The sequence below is a fragment of the Solanum pennellii genome, chromosome 4 (assembly GCF_001406875.1).
Source record: "Solanum pennellii chromosome 4, SPENNV200".
NCBI lineage: Eukaryota > Viridiplantae > Streptophyta > Magnoliopsida > Solanales > Solanaceae > Solanum > Solanum pennellii.
Genome location: NC_028640.1, coordinates 39,458,387 through 39,471,931, shown reverse-complemented (window position 1 = coordinate 39,471,931; position 13,545 = coordinate 39,458,387). Strand labels below are relative to the sequence as shown.

General features: G+C 34.0%; 1 protein-coding gene across 1 annotated transcript in view; it reads right to left on the bottom strand.

Moving 5' to 3' along the window:
• Positions 1 to 702: 702 nt before the first annotated feature.
• The window catches only part of LOC107016701, a 17,629-nt gene continuing 4,786 nt past the window's right edge, over positions 703 to 13,545 (bottom strand). Inside the window, exons 5-7 of the mRNA XM_015217092.1 lie at positions 1,511 to 1,751; positions 1,157 to 1,384; positions 703 to 986 (exon numbers count right to left, since the gene is read on the bottom strand). Of these exons, the coding sequence (XP_015072578.1) occupies positions 703 to 986; positions 1,157 to 1,384; positions 1,511 to 1,751 (753 nt within the window). The remainder of the gene's footprint in view (positions 987 to 1,156; positions 1,385 to 1,510; positions 1,752 to 13,545) is intronic.

Sequence of the window (13,545 nt, the reverse complement as noted above, 5' to 3'; positions counted from 1 at the left end):
AAACTCATTCACTATGGACACATACTCTATGGAAGGAACTTTATGTTCTAAGTCATCGACTCTGACTAAGTGGTAAAAATACCCCTTAAATAACATCTTATTGTCTTTAAGATGGGAAACTATTTGTCCTGTTGGATTTGAACTACGCCCTTACCATTCCAGCTCTAACTCATTAGGAAGCTGAAACCTTACTACCCTATTTCAATAGCCTATGGTAGCATAACACCTATGGAGCCAATCCATACCCAAAATTATATCAAAGTAAGCATGGTTAATTCTATTAGGTCATCATAGGTAACTCTATAAAGTACAGTTACCAGGAAAATCTCTATATACCCTTTCAACTCTAATGTTGTATCCTATAGGAGTACTTACTAGAAAAGGTTCATGCAATATCTCAAGAAGAGATTCAAATTTACTAGTTACTAAAGGACTAACAAAATACAAGGTGGATCCTGGATCTAACAATGCATAACCAGGAAGAGAAAATACAAGCAATTTACTAGTGACCACAACAACTGACTTTTCCTGGTTCTCTCTATCTTTCAAAGCATAAAACCCGTTCCTCTTGGGAGGCTAAACTGCAACAGAAGGATTAGGTAGAGGCTAAGTATCTTTCTTGGCCTGATTCTTCACATGTGGGCAATCCCTAATTATATGCCCACTCTTGCCGCACCCATAGCAGGCATTAGTACCTACCAATCACTCACCTCCATGCAAACGACCACACTTGCCACAAGGCTCTCTATCACGCTGGGCATTTCTATCATTGCCCTTCTTGGATTCAGACTTGTCCCCATCGGCATAAGTGTTATTAGAGGGAGTAGGATTACCTGAGTGCTTGTGCCCCTTCTTGAACTTGGGGCTATCAAAACGAATTATTAGCATTGCTCGAACCGGACTGATCCGAGGACCTAGATTTCTTGCTCTCTCGGCCTCTCTTTCTCCGAAGACTCTCCTCAACATGTTGTGCATGTAACATAAACCTACCAAGGTGCATGTTATCATGCAACATGGCTTCCCAACATTCCTCCTCCAGATCCTCCGATACACCAGTCACAAACCTGCTCATCTCATCCCTGCTATTGGACACCAGAGAATAAGCATATTTCGAAAGCTTAACAAATTTCAAAAAATACTCCTTGACTGAACATACCTTCTTGCCGTAGGTTGATGAACTCCTCAACCTTAGCCTCTCTCTGCTCTATGGGAAAGAACCTCTCTAGGAATGTCGTGAGAATGTCCCAAGTGATGGGGACTGCTTCTGGTGCTCGGTCATCTGCCCACATTTTGTACCACATTTGAGACACATCTTTGAGTTGATATGCAGCCAACTCAGCCTTCTCCTTTTCATTCACCCCCATGGCACAGAGAATCTTGTAAACTGTATCCACAAACTCTTGGGGATCCTGATTAGTCTTGGACCCGTAGTAGACTAGAGGATTCATTCTAGTGAAGTCCCTCAGTTTGCTAGCCATGGTGCTAGCATGTGGGTTCTCCCTGGGAGCACCCTCTCTAGTAGCCTGGGCTGTGATAGCTTGTGCCTGAGTAGTGATGGCTTGGGCCATATAAACTAGTGATTCTCTTACTTCTCCATCCGTCAACGCAGCTGGGTTGCCAGGCACTTGCATTCCAGAAGTTGGGGCTTGAGGAGGAGCTTGGTCGCCTCCAACAAATGCTACTTCAACTCTTCCGCCTGCTTTCTCCTTGTGTTCATTTTCTACACGTTTACACAAGAAGAAAGTTAGACACTAGAAGGACACAACATGTTAAAGCTCTATACATCACGATAAAGAGTAGAAGAATGAAGGTTTCTTATCATCACTTAGTCGTTAAGTCATGATTGTGCGCGCTTCACAATCATAAGATAAAAACTACGTAACGTGGTTGTTTTGAGCTTTAGTTCCTAGGTAATTTAACCTCATGATCTGATACCAAGTTTGTCACACCCAAATTCTTAAATACGAATGCAATCGATAGCTTTAACCTCTCAGAAGTTGCAGACAAGCCTCTTCTTAGCTTTCATCACAATCATATAGTTAAATTTGTAGAAAATTTAAAAGTTTTAAAACCTAGTGAAGTATACATAGACTTCATATGATTACCATATAGAATAATATTCTAATGAGCTCAAACTAAACAACCATCTACAATTTTAAGCAGTTCAATGAAGAAATCAATATATCATAATAGTTTGCCAAACGATCTTAATACAAAGCTTTGAATAAAAGTATGAAATGAAACACTAGGTACAAAATCTACTAGATATGTCTAAAGTACTAAGCTAGAATGATAGGTGTAGCATCCTCGAACTCAAGAGGAACTACCAAAGTCTAGAGATCGCTAATCCATACTGCTTTAATGAGTCTTCAGTTTGCTCTCTGACCTGCGCCTATTAAATAGTAATGGTATAGGGTTAGTACACACTTGTACTATGTATGGTGTATGCACATATACACGTAAGGACTATGCATGACCAAGGAAAGTTCTTCCTATAACAACAAGTCATTTCTAGAAAGTGAAGTCACTAGACTTTCTAAATTCATTATTTGTGAATTATGGTATGAATATGGCATATTTTAATGCATTCAAAATAAACAACTCATTTTCCATATGAACATAAGACCTTATAATCATGAACATAATATTAGAACAACTCGAACGAAAATTTTGAAATTTCTTCCTCCCTAACCGGAGAGCTCTTCCCCCAACACTTAGTTTAGTTTTCAATCTTTTTATTCTTTTTATTGTGTAGTTCAATGATATCCTTAATCCTATGTCTTACTTACAAGAGAAATGATTCATTGTAGTCCCATACCTACAATAAATCGAGAAAGTAATCTAAAAGACTAGGGAAAAGATTTGGCTACCCTTACCACAAGTTATTCTATCCATTCTTGTTAAGTTGCATGAAATCTTTATAAGCCAATCTTTATTGGCTAGGCCACTTATTTCATCATTTTCATATTATGGAATTATGGGGCATTGATTAGCCATTATGTTTTACTCCCCTTTTATTTGCATAATATAAGAAATCATTATAAGCCAATTTTTATTTGGCTTATGCCAATTATTTGATCACTTGCAAAATGTGGAGATATTGGAGCATATATCTTGATTTGGAACAAGCCAATAACTGGTTAAAAATTCATTCTTATAAACACAAATAATTTGACATATTTAATCTCTTGCTTTCTTAGCTCACTTTGATCTTACATTTGTGTTTCTTTCTTTCTTACTTTCTTAAAGAAATCTTTAGCATTAAGATCATGCGAGCTAACATGAAATCCAGTGTCTGCCCCACACCGAAAAGGGGTGGTTCACCGATCAAAGTGAACCTAGATAATGTGATCTAAACATTAAATCTAGTTTCTGCCCCACACCGAAAAGGGGTGGTTCACCGGCTAAAGTAAAACCAAGTCCAGTGTCTTCCCCAAATCGAAAAGAGGTGTTTCACGGCTAAGGTGAACCGAATAATTTCTTTGAGCATTAACTGACATAGATCATGTGAGCTAAACATGAAATCCAGTGTCTGCCCCACACCGAAAAGTGGTGGTTTCACCGGCCAAAGTGAAACCGCATCGTACCTATCTCTCTTAGGTAAAATCTGTTGGCTAGTTCCTACGCTAAAAACATAGTTCAAAGACTAGGAGATTTTCGGAGATTCTTATCCACATGTGTGGAGCCTCATCTCATGAAACTTACATGTGCTGGCACAATCTCATTACTAGTCTATCGGGGCTTTGCTCAACTTCTTTTTCTTTATAACTTTTAGAGTTGACTTAAACATTAGGGGAAGCTTGCTTCTAGTTATAAGGTTTACTTAAATCTTTGGATGCACGGTCATCCCTTTCTTTACTTCATAAAATGTCAATTTAACCTTACATTATAATCTTTGTGTTAATGAGACTTGTCTCACGATTATTAACACCCTCTTATATGAGTATATTTAACATAATTGTCTAGGTGTGAATGCTACTTGATTTACTTCTTTTGACACCTCATTCTGGTCACTTTCATAATTCTTAAACTTTTAATTATGTCATTACTCACCTTATCTTGTTCAATGACATTTGGTAGCTTTATAACACTCTTTATGAACGTTATAAACTTTGTTCAATGTACTTACTTATATTCATAGTTCATTTTGAAAGGGTATGTTGGGACTTGTCCTAATGATTGGCATTCCCTTGGTTATGAATTCAAAGTTACATGGCTCATTCTTAATTTGGTATAACTTAGTTATTAGCCAATTTTGTACCATATTTTGGAAATACATTGCAATCCAATTTATTGGTATAGACTAAACTTTCACATATTATGGTAATCTAGAATATTGTTAGCCAATTTATTGCGATAAACCAAACTTTCACTAGACAATGGTAATGAGAATATCATTAGACAATTCAATCAACTTCATGAATATACTATAGTGATTATCATTTTGTTAAGCAAATCGACATTTACGGTAAACTAAGCTTCATAACCGACTTATAGCAACTTCACATTCTCGAATCGGATAGGTATTACAACATACTTTATCTCATGTAAATAATACTCTAATCATACAAATCAAATCTATAGCCCTCATTAGACATTAACAAATCAAGAAACCTACACATAATGATCAGTTAGAACCACATACCAGCAATATGTTCGAGATTACATCTACATACTAGTAGGATCGAAAACAACGATAACTAGGGAGATGGACGTTCAATAATGTCATTGGGAACAACCCTAGTTTAGATATTCTTGAATTCATAAAATGTTTGAAAAGCCTCTTGGATAAAGGAAACCAAGAGAGAAAACCCATGCCTTATGTAGAATTGAATCTATGAAGATCACCTTGCACGAAAACTTTGAAATCGCCTAAGAGAATCGAGAGAAACTTTCTATTCTTCTTACGTTTGCTCACTATTTTGAGTCATGAAATTTCTAGTGTGTGAACGTGAGTTTAAGTCTTAGGATCTGATCTTGACTAATTCAACTTAGGTTAATTGAGTTAATTAAATAAATTAATTAGTTAATTACTAAAATGCCCCTCCTAGATTGACTAAAAATAGGAAAGCATTTGAGTTAGTCAAATCTTAAATTTTTCTAAGGATTTTAGCCTTGACCTTAATTTTTAATTTATTAATTAGGTTGCTAATTTAATTAATTAAGTGACCTAGGGTAATTAAAAAAGTACCCCTAAGTCATTAGGACCATAATCAACCTTTTTGGACCATCCTAGGTTAGGTACTAGGATGTTTCTTGAACTAGTTACTAGGTTAGTGTCACTCGATTAAGTCTTAGGTTGTCGGGTGCATTAGATAGTTTATTTTTGTTTGTGCTGGGTTACTTAGCTAGTTAGGTTAGTTATTTAGAGTCTAGAGTTGGTTAGGGAGTCAGGACCCACATGGAGGGACCCGTCCACGCGCGCCTGCCCTTAACCACCCCTAACCGAATTCGGTTAGGTTTTTGACATATGTATTGCACGTACTTACTAATTCACAAAATATATGCTATAGTAAATGTTATTGCTTATTTAAACAAAGATTTTAATAATAAGTTTAGCACAAAATAATATTGTAGATTTTTTTGTGAATGTTCAATGTGGATTTTCATATATATATATATATATATATATATATATATCTTATTCACGCAAATCTATGAATATGGTCAATGAAAATTTTATTAGCTAAATGCAATGTAATATTTGTTTCAATTTGATGATTTTCAATCTTATCATTTGGTGTATCTCACTAATATTAACTAATAGACTATATTTATGGTGTATTTTTCTTGTCTTCTAACCAGATGTCATTTGCACATGTATTCCACGTTAAGTTGTTTAGATTTCATATGAACACGTGTAGAGAACAACTACAATACCTGAGAAAGGTTTCCTTTAATTTTTATTGGAAAAATAAAAACTTAAAATTAAAGAATATATTGTGAAGAGGAAGATACTTATCCAAATTTTAGTTGTAACAGTTTCATTTCCATGTAAATGCAAATTTTAATGGTAAGCAGTAACTGTCTACCAATGTTCCCTCTCCCCATGTCCCTTCAATAAATTTTGAAAATTAATTTATGTAACTCCAACACTTTTTCATCTTCTCATATAAATCTTTGAGCTATATATATCATGAAAAAAATATTTTTTATGTTTACCAATTGTCTCATGTTTGATGTGATCCACTGACATTTATCGTGTACCGTTTTTTAATTTTAAATTTTTTGAAATTTATATAGTAATATATTGTAAATATTTTATTATTTGTCAATTGTCTTATATTTGATGTGAATTACAGGCATTTATCAAGTTTCTTTTTTAATTATTTTTTGAATTTATATATAATATATTGTAAATATTTTTAATTTACCAATTTTGTCATGTTTGATGTGAATCACTAACATTTATCAGGTACCTTTTTTTTCAAATTTTTTTTTTTATATATTAATATATTGTAGGATCTTAAGAATGATTTTTGTATCATAATTTTATTTGTAATTAAAAAGTATATTTTTATTCATTTTATTGTTATACAGAAATGAATGGATATGTCAATTATTACTTTTTCATTTGTTTATTTTCTTTAAAACAAAAGTTTAATTATTTTTATTTTCATTACTCCACATAACTCTTGGCAATTATAACTCCAAAATTAATAGTCAATGATTGCACTTTGAACATCTTTTTTTTAGTTTCACTTTATAGAAGTTCATTACTAAAAGTGCACATGACTTTGTGAATTGTGGATGAAAATATTAAATGACAAGTAAAAAAATGAATTCTCATAAATAAAAAAGAACTGATTTGGGTTGTTTTATTGGTATTTTAATTGGGGCTTATGAGATTGTAATACCTCAAAATAGACTTAGTTGAAGCTAGATCCTGACATGGTTTTCATGATGGTCTAAGGTCCTAAAATGGTCTATAATGTGGTATTGAGGCAGTGTCTAGATTTTGAAGTGATTTCAAAGTGAAACGTCAAGGGACGACTAAGACGTTCGACGACTAAGCCACCTATGTGCCTCATGTGTGGTTATGTGCCTATATGTGTGTTTCTTAATGGGCTTCCCTTTTTCAGCTGCATTGCACTGCCACATAAACAATGGATCCGCTGGGCTGGATGAGCAACCTTCTATCTGGCCTCTGTACCAATAGTAGAGTGGCTTGCTACTTTCAATCAGAAAAGGAAGATTGAGCAAGGCAAAGGAGAAAGGAGTTGTCCCCCCTTCTTCGGTAACCGGCCGCCGCATATGTAGAAAAAGTAGGAGCGGAGAAGGAAGAACAACTGTTTTACTTTGGCACATGAGGTGGTGGGTTTGGCTAGGTAACATAATGGAAATGTATCGGACTGCAAATCCTGGAATGATGATGTCATTATATGAGTTATTATAGTGTTTTTAGGCATTGTGTAAAGTTTCATGAAGTTTGGAGGTAAAACATCCAAGAACGTCCATGACGTTCGAAAGGTTTGCCTTGAAACTACCTTGTGTGTCTTGATATGTTTAGTTTACGTGTTCATTTTTAATGAAATTGATGTGTGATGTCCTAAACTCGTATACAAACATATTCAGGTTTGATACGTACGGGAAAACATCCCCAAGGACCATCCAAGGGTCCTTGAGGAAGGACTCATGTTGGTGGCCAAAACAACCCAAGGCAGTCCCACCTACGAATGGCAATCGATGGCTCGTGGCCTGATCGACTCCCCGTAGGTGAAGGGAGTTGATGATTACTTAGACTAGGGACCTAGACTCCCATTTTCCAGTCTCTGAACCCATTGATGGAGGACAGGACGATCCATTTGTGGACTGACGCCCCGTCAATGGGCAGTCGTCCGTGAAGCTATCTTCCTGCACAACTTACTGTAATGTCTAGGGGTGAAGTGGTAAATTCACCCCACATCCAAATAGGAGAAAGGGCGTTACTAAGGGGTATTTTTGGTATTATAAATGTGTTTATAAGTCTTAAACACTTAGGAGAATTCATTCTTTAAAAATCAAAATCCAAAATCCTTGAGAAATTCTCTAGAACTCCATTGAAGCCAAAATTCAAGGAAGAGATTGGATTGGAGAATTGAGTGGTGATTCTTCATCAAATTGGTGGATTAACATCAGTGAGGTATGGTTTGATCCTTGAAACTCTATTCATCAAGGAGCCCAACATTCAAAGAGTTCTCTAAAGTTTTCAAAGATGAACTTGTCCAATTTTATGATGTATCCATGGGTTCTTGCATTAAAGGTTTTAAAGCATTGAATATTGATTGAATTATTGTAAATTAGATGATTTTAAATCAATTAAACTATGAACCCATGTAATTGATGAACCCTAGTTTTTGACTACTTTATGGGTTAAGTGATATTGTACTAATGCTTATGAATTCTAGTGTAGTTTTCTATGAGCTATTGAATAATGTAAGAATTGTATTAAATTTACATCTAATTGGTCTTAGATATATTGAATTGACTTAGATCCATAGAGTATTGTGATAATTGTATTGAATTAATATTCATGGCCATGGGTAAGGGCCTTATGGTATTAAATTGGATGATTTAGATATCGACCGAAGTGGAGAGAATGGATTGGTGGTACACTTCCCTAATTCTATTTATTTTATGTTAATTATACTTGAATTATATCAAAATTGGTATGTTCCACTTATGGTGGCGGTGCTATGTGCTTTACTTGCAATTGATGTGGCCTTATCGGGTTACTTTATGTAATATGATGATAATGACGTTGTCGGCACTACTTGAACTATTATGATGATTTTTGTAGTTGATTTATGTGAAATATGATTATATATATCTACATGTTATTAAGTGAAACTATGAGTTCTTCTATTGATATTAGGTGATCATGTTAGACTATGACTATGTGCTTATGTGTGTACTCTTACAATTGATGCATGGTTGTTCCTACTTGACTATTTTAGTCTATGATGGTTATAATGATGATGTTATAGTAATTTATAGGATGACATAAATATGATAAAGTTCATTAATAAGTACTTCAATGAATGATATGCTATATGTAATAAAGTAAAGTATGTGATATTTTTTTAGTAGACTTGTGTCCCTTACTTGATACATGTATGAATGACATGTGAATATGAGATGTCTTGAATAGGTAAGCTTAGTGAACCCTTGTCATGTATGAATTAATGATATTTGAGACCTTAAATGATGATAAGAAGGTCATGTACGTTGAGCCTTCAACCTAGTGGTAAGGTTATGAACTTTGAAGTCGAGAGCTGTAATGGTATTCTTCATGAAACGAATGATGAACTTAGGGTTGATTGGCTGGAACGACATCATATCAACCTTAGGAAAGTCATGATGCGCTGTCTTTTTTTCCATTTTAGGGTAGCCCTAGTGGACTTCTTTGGTAGGGTGAATGTGATTGGGTTATGAACTAGATATGGAACCTCTTCATGTGATCCTTTAATGTCAATTACTCTATAAGAACAAAGTCTAGCACCGAGTGAGTGTGCTATGGGAAGTAGCTCTACATGAGAAGGAGACTATAGTACAATTCAGCTCTACTTGAGATGAGACTAGAGTGCATAAAAGCCCTTCATATTCCTTAACCATGTGCCTATATGGGATGTGTCCTAGTTCTACCCTTGGCAAGTAAAACACCGTCATCGGAGTAGGTTATAATTTCCAATTCCATGTTTAGCTATCATGGTCTATGTCTGTTATTGCCTATTCTCATCATATGGATTACCTACTAGCATTAGAGAAGTTCTATGAAGTTTAGGTGGTGATATGGTACGCTATCTAGACATTGCACAATAGGCTTTGAAGATGTTAGTGAGAGTCCCTAGGTCTTGTCCAAGACCATTACTTGAATGTCCTTATGTGATGAATGCTTCTTAAAAGAACTAATGAATGTAATGACTTAAGTTAAGAAAGCATCTTAAATGAATAAGTACTTTTCTAGAGTAGTTAAGGTGTGATGGGGGCATCGGAATAGTCACTTTGTATCTTACCTTGATAAGTCTTAAGAATGACTCTAGTTAGGGAATATGGTTGATTATGTAGACATGATATAAGCCTTAGGTAGTCTTAATGATTATTTAGGCAATCTTGAAGAGGTCAATCATGGACGTTATCTTCTCGATTTACTTAAGTAAGTCTTTTGATAGCTTTGGATGGAAATGTCATATCATCTATATGTTGTCGTATTAAGTGAGAATAATTCTATCTTAGGTAGTATATAGGATCTCTTTAGTGTGTGTGTATGGATTGTATGGGCGGTCGCTTCACAACTCACTCAAGTGAACCTTGGAATCACTTTTGGTAGGAGGATCTCATGTTCATGTTTTTGATGTATTTTAAGTATGTATCTCATTATAGGTAGTCTGAAGGATCATTTAGGTGTGCTTAGAGAGGGTGTATGGATGGTCTCTCTTTGTCTTACTTAAGTGAGTCTTAAGATAGCTTGTAGTGAGAGGATTGCATGCTAGGAAGAGTTCCTTGTGAAGTTGAGAAACTTCACTGTATCATTAAGAAGTAGTCAGTCTAAAGTGACATAGTTCACTACAAGGTTTTCTAAGAATATCCTCAATTGACTAAGTGGTGTCTTATGTATTTATAAGGTGTTAAATGATGTTTGTATGCTTATAATGAGATATTTCTGTCAAAAGATGCATATTTCCAATAAATGTCTATTTTCGTGATTTTTATGCATATGCCATACTTAGTGTCACACCCCTTTTTCGCGCGGCGGCGTAAGGGTTTTTCCAATTTAAGTGACGTAATTAATTAGGGGATTATTTTAGTTTTTTCAGAGTCGCCACTTGGAATTGAGTTACGGTGTTCCAAGTCACCTTTTATTTAATCCCTAATCAAAAGGAAATGACTCTTTGTTTGGTCTGCGAACCAGTTCGGGTAAGGAATTCTATTGACCGAGGGGAAGGTATTAGGCATCCCTCGAGTCCCGTGGTTCTAGCACGGTCACTTTATGGACTTTTATGACTTAAACTAATTTTTGAATATTCTATTGTTTAAACAAATGTATTTACCCTCATTCTTTTATTTAAATATATTAAAACTACCTTATTTTATTAATCCATGCCCTTTAATTAAAAATATATATATAAGCATATAAATTAAATCAAGCAAAGCAGAATAAAATAAGATATTCTTTATTTTTACTTTTTCTTTTGTTATTATTATTTTTTTTATTCTATTTTTTGCATTTTTCTTTTTTTTGTTTTCTCTTTTTACCTTCTCATCTTTTGCTATTATTATTATTATTTTATTGTTATTATTATTTTTTATACTTTCAAGGTTTTATTTGTTTTTTTTTATTTCAACTTAATTTTTTTTTGTTTGGACAAAGAAACTTTCAAAAAAAATAAAAAAAAAATCTTTCCTCTTCAATTGAATATTTTTTTAATATTATTTTTATACTTCTTTTCTATTATTTTTTTTGTTTTCTCTTTTCCCCTCTTTTTTAGTATATTCTTTTTCACTGTTTATTTTTTTTAACTTTTCCCTTTTTCTTTTTATTATTATTATTATTATATTTTTCTTTTCTTCCATTTTTATTCGATTTTTTTACGTCACTAACATTAAACGAAAATTCTACTAACTAAAATTAATATATTTACATAATAGCTACACATGTTATCATTATCAACTAAATATTAAAAATTACATGTCTTGGACAATAATTTTACTTAAATATAAAATAAACTATGAGTTATTTAAATATAAAATAAATCATGGTTTGTTATAATAATTTCACACTAAATATAACTATACAAAGGATCTAAACATAAAGTTGATATGAATGTTTGAACATACTTCATACAATAACATGAATAAATATTAATGGTTTAAACACATGCGAAATTTAACAACTTTAATATATATTGCAATTCATTCTCGCATTATCATGACATAAAACTAATACAAAATAAAATTAGTATTACCTCTTGTGGAAATTATTTCACGAAAAGAAAGAATTTAGGAACCACGAACTTGAAACCTTGAACTCCACTAATATTTAGTTGTGTTTTTCTTTGTGCGTGTGTTCTTCGGAAAAAAAATTTCTTTGTTGTTTCTTCTCTTTTTTTTTCCTCTTTCTGCCTCTTTTCTTTTTTATCTTCTCCTCTCTTTTCTTTTTTTTTTCGTGTCCCCTCCTTTTTTTTTTTTCTGATCTTTCCCTTTTTTATATGTTGTGTCTAGTGTAGTGTGTACGTGTGGTGTGAGTGGGGAGTGGGTTTGTGTGTGTGTGCATGTTTTTTTTTTAAATATATATATATAATGATAATTATATAATTATTAATTGCTTTGAGTAAATAAATAAATAAAAGCTAAATGGGTAATCAAAACAATAAAAAAAAACATAATTAAGAAATATTAGTTTAATTAAATAATATATGAAATATATATATATATATATATATATATATATANGACCGAACTCTTACTTGAAAGAACAAAATTTGTGCGATCGAGTCCTTGTTTGGACATCCTACATATCCCGGGTGATAAGGGAATCAGGCCACTTGTAGTTCGAGTAGATAAAGTGATGAGTTGGAAGTTAAGTGAGGTTTCATCGAGGTTCCAGATCGCGGCTCTTATTCTTACAAAAAAATTGAAAACTATTAGTCAAAAGAAAAACAAATGTACAAACTTCTATCCACGCAGCTTTTCTTGAATCTTCACTTGAATTTTGACTTTAAGATATCACCTTGATTTTTGAGTGAATATTTTAACTTAGAATTGGAATGGAGGCTGAACCTACCACTTAGACGGAACTTTTGACATTCTTCAAAATGACAACTTGAAAAATGCTCTTGAATAAATGTTTTCTTGATCAAAAGTTGACTAGTAAAACATGTGTCGAAGTCAGGCTGCTATATGCATTGAAGAAGCTAATTCTAACCATCATGGAATTGATTATTCTAAAAAATTTGAAACTTTGTTCTTGAATTTCAAATCCAGATCTCGCTTGAGAAAACCTGAGAACCACCAGAAACAAAAAATAAATAAAATTTTTGCCCCAGTTGTCACTGGGAAAATTTTTTGTGAGTTATTAGCAAATATAAATATAAAACATAAACTTCGGCTAGGAAGTGTTTATTTCAGGAGAAAATGAAACTAAAAATCTAGACTAGGAAGTGTTAATCCTATGAGAAAGTAATCTAATCACATTATTCAGGAGGGTCCTGCTAGTCCCATTATCCAGGAGGGTCCTGCTAGTCCCATTATTCAGGAGGGTCCGGCTAGTCCCATTATCCAGGAGGGTCCTGCTAGTCCCATTATCTTAGGTGGGTCCTGCTAATCCCATTATCCAGGAGGGTCCTGCTAATCCCATTATCCAGGAGGGTCCTGCTAGTCCCATTATCCATGAGGGTCCGGCTAGTCCCATTATCCAGGAGGGTCCTACTTGTCCCATTATCCAAGAGGGTCCTGCTAATCCCATTATCCAGGAGGGTCCTGCTAGTCCTATTATCCAGGAGGGTCCTGCTAATGCCATTATCCAGGAGGGTCCTGCTAGTCCCATTATCCAGGAGGGTCCTGCTA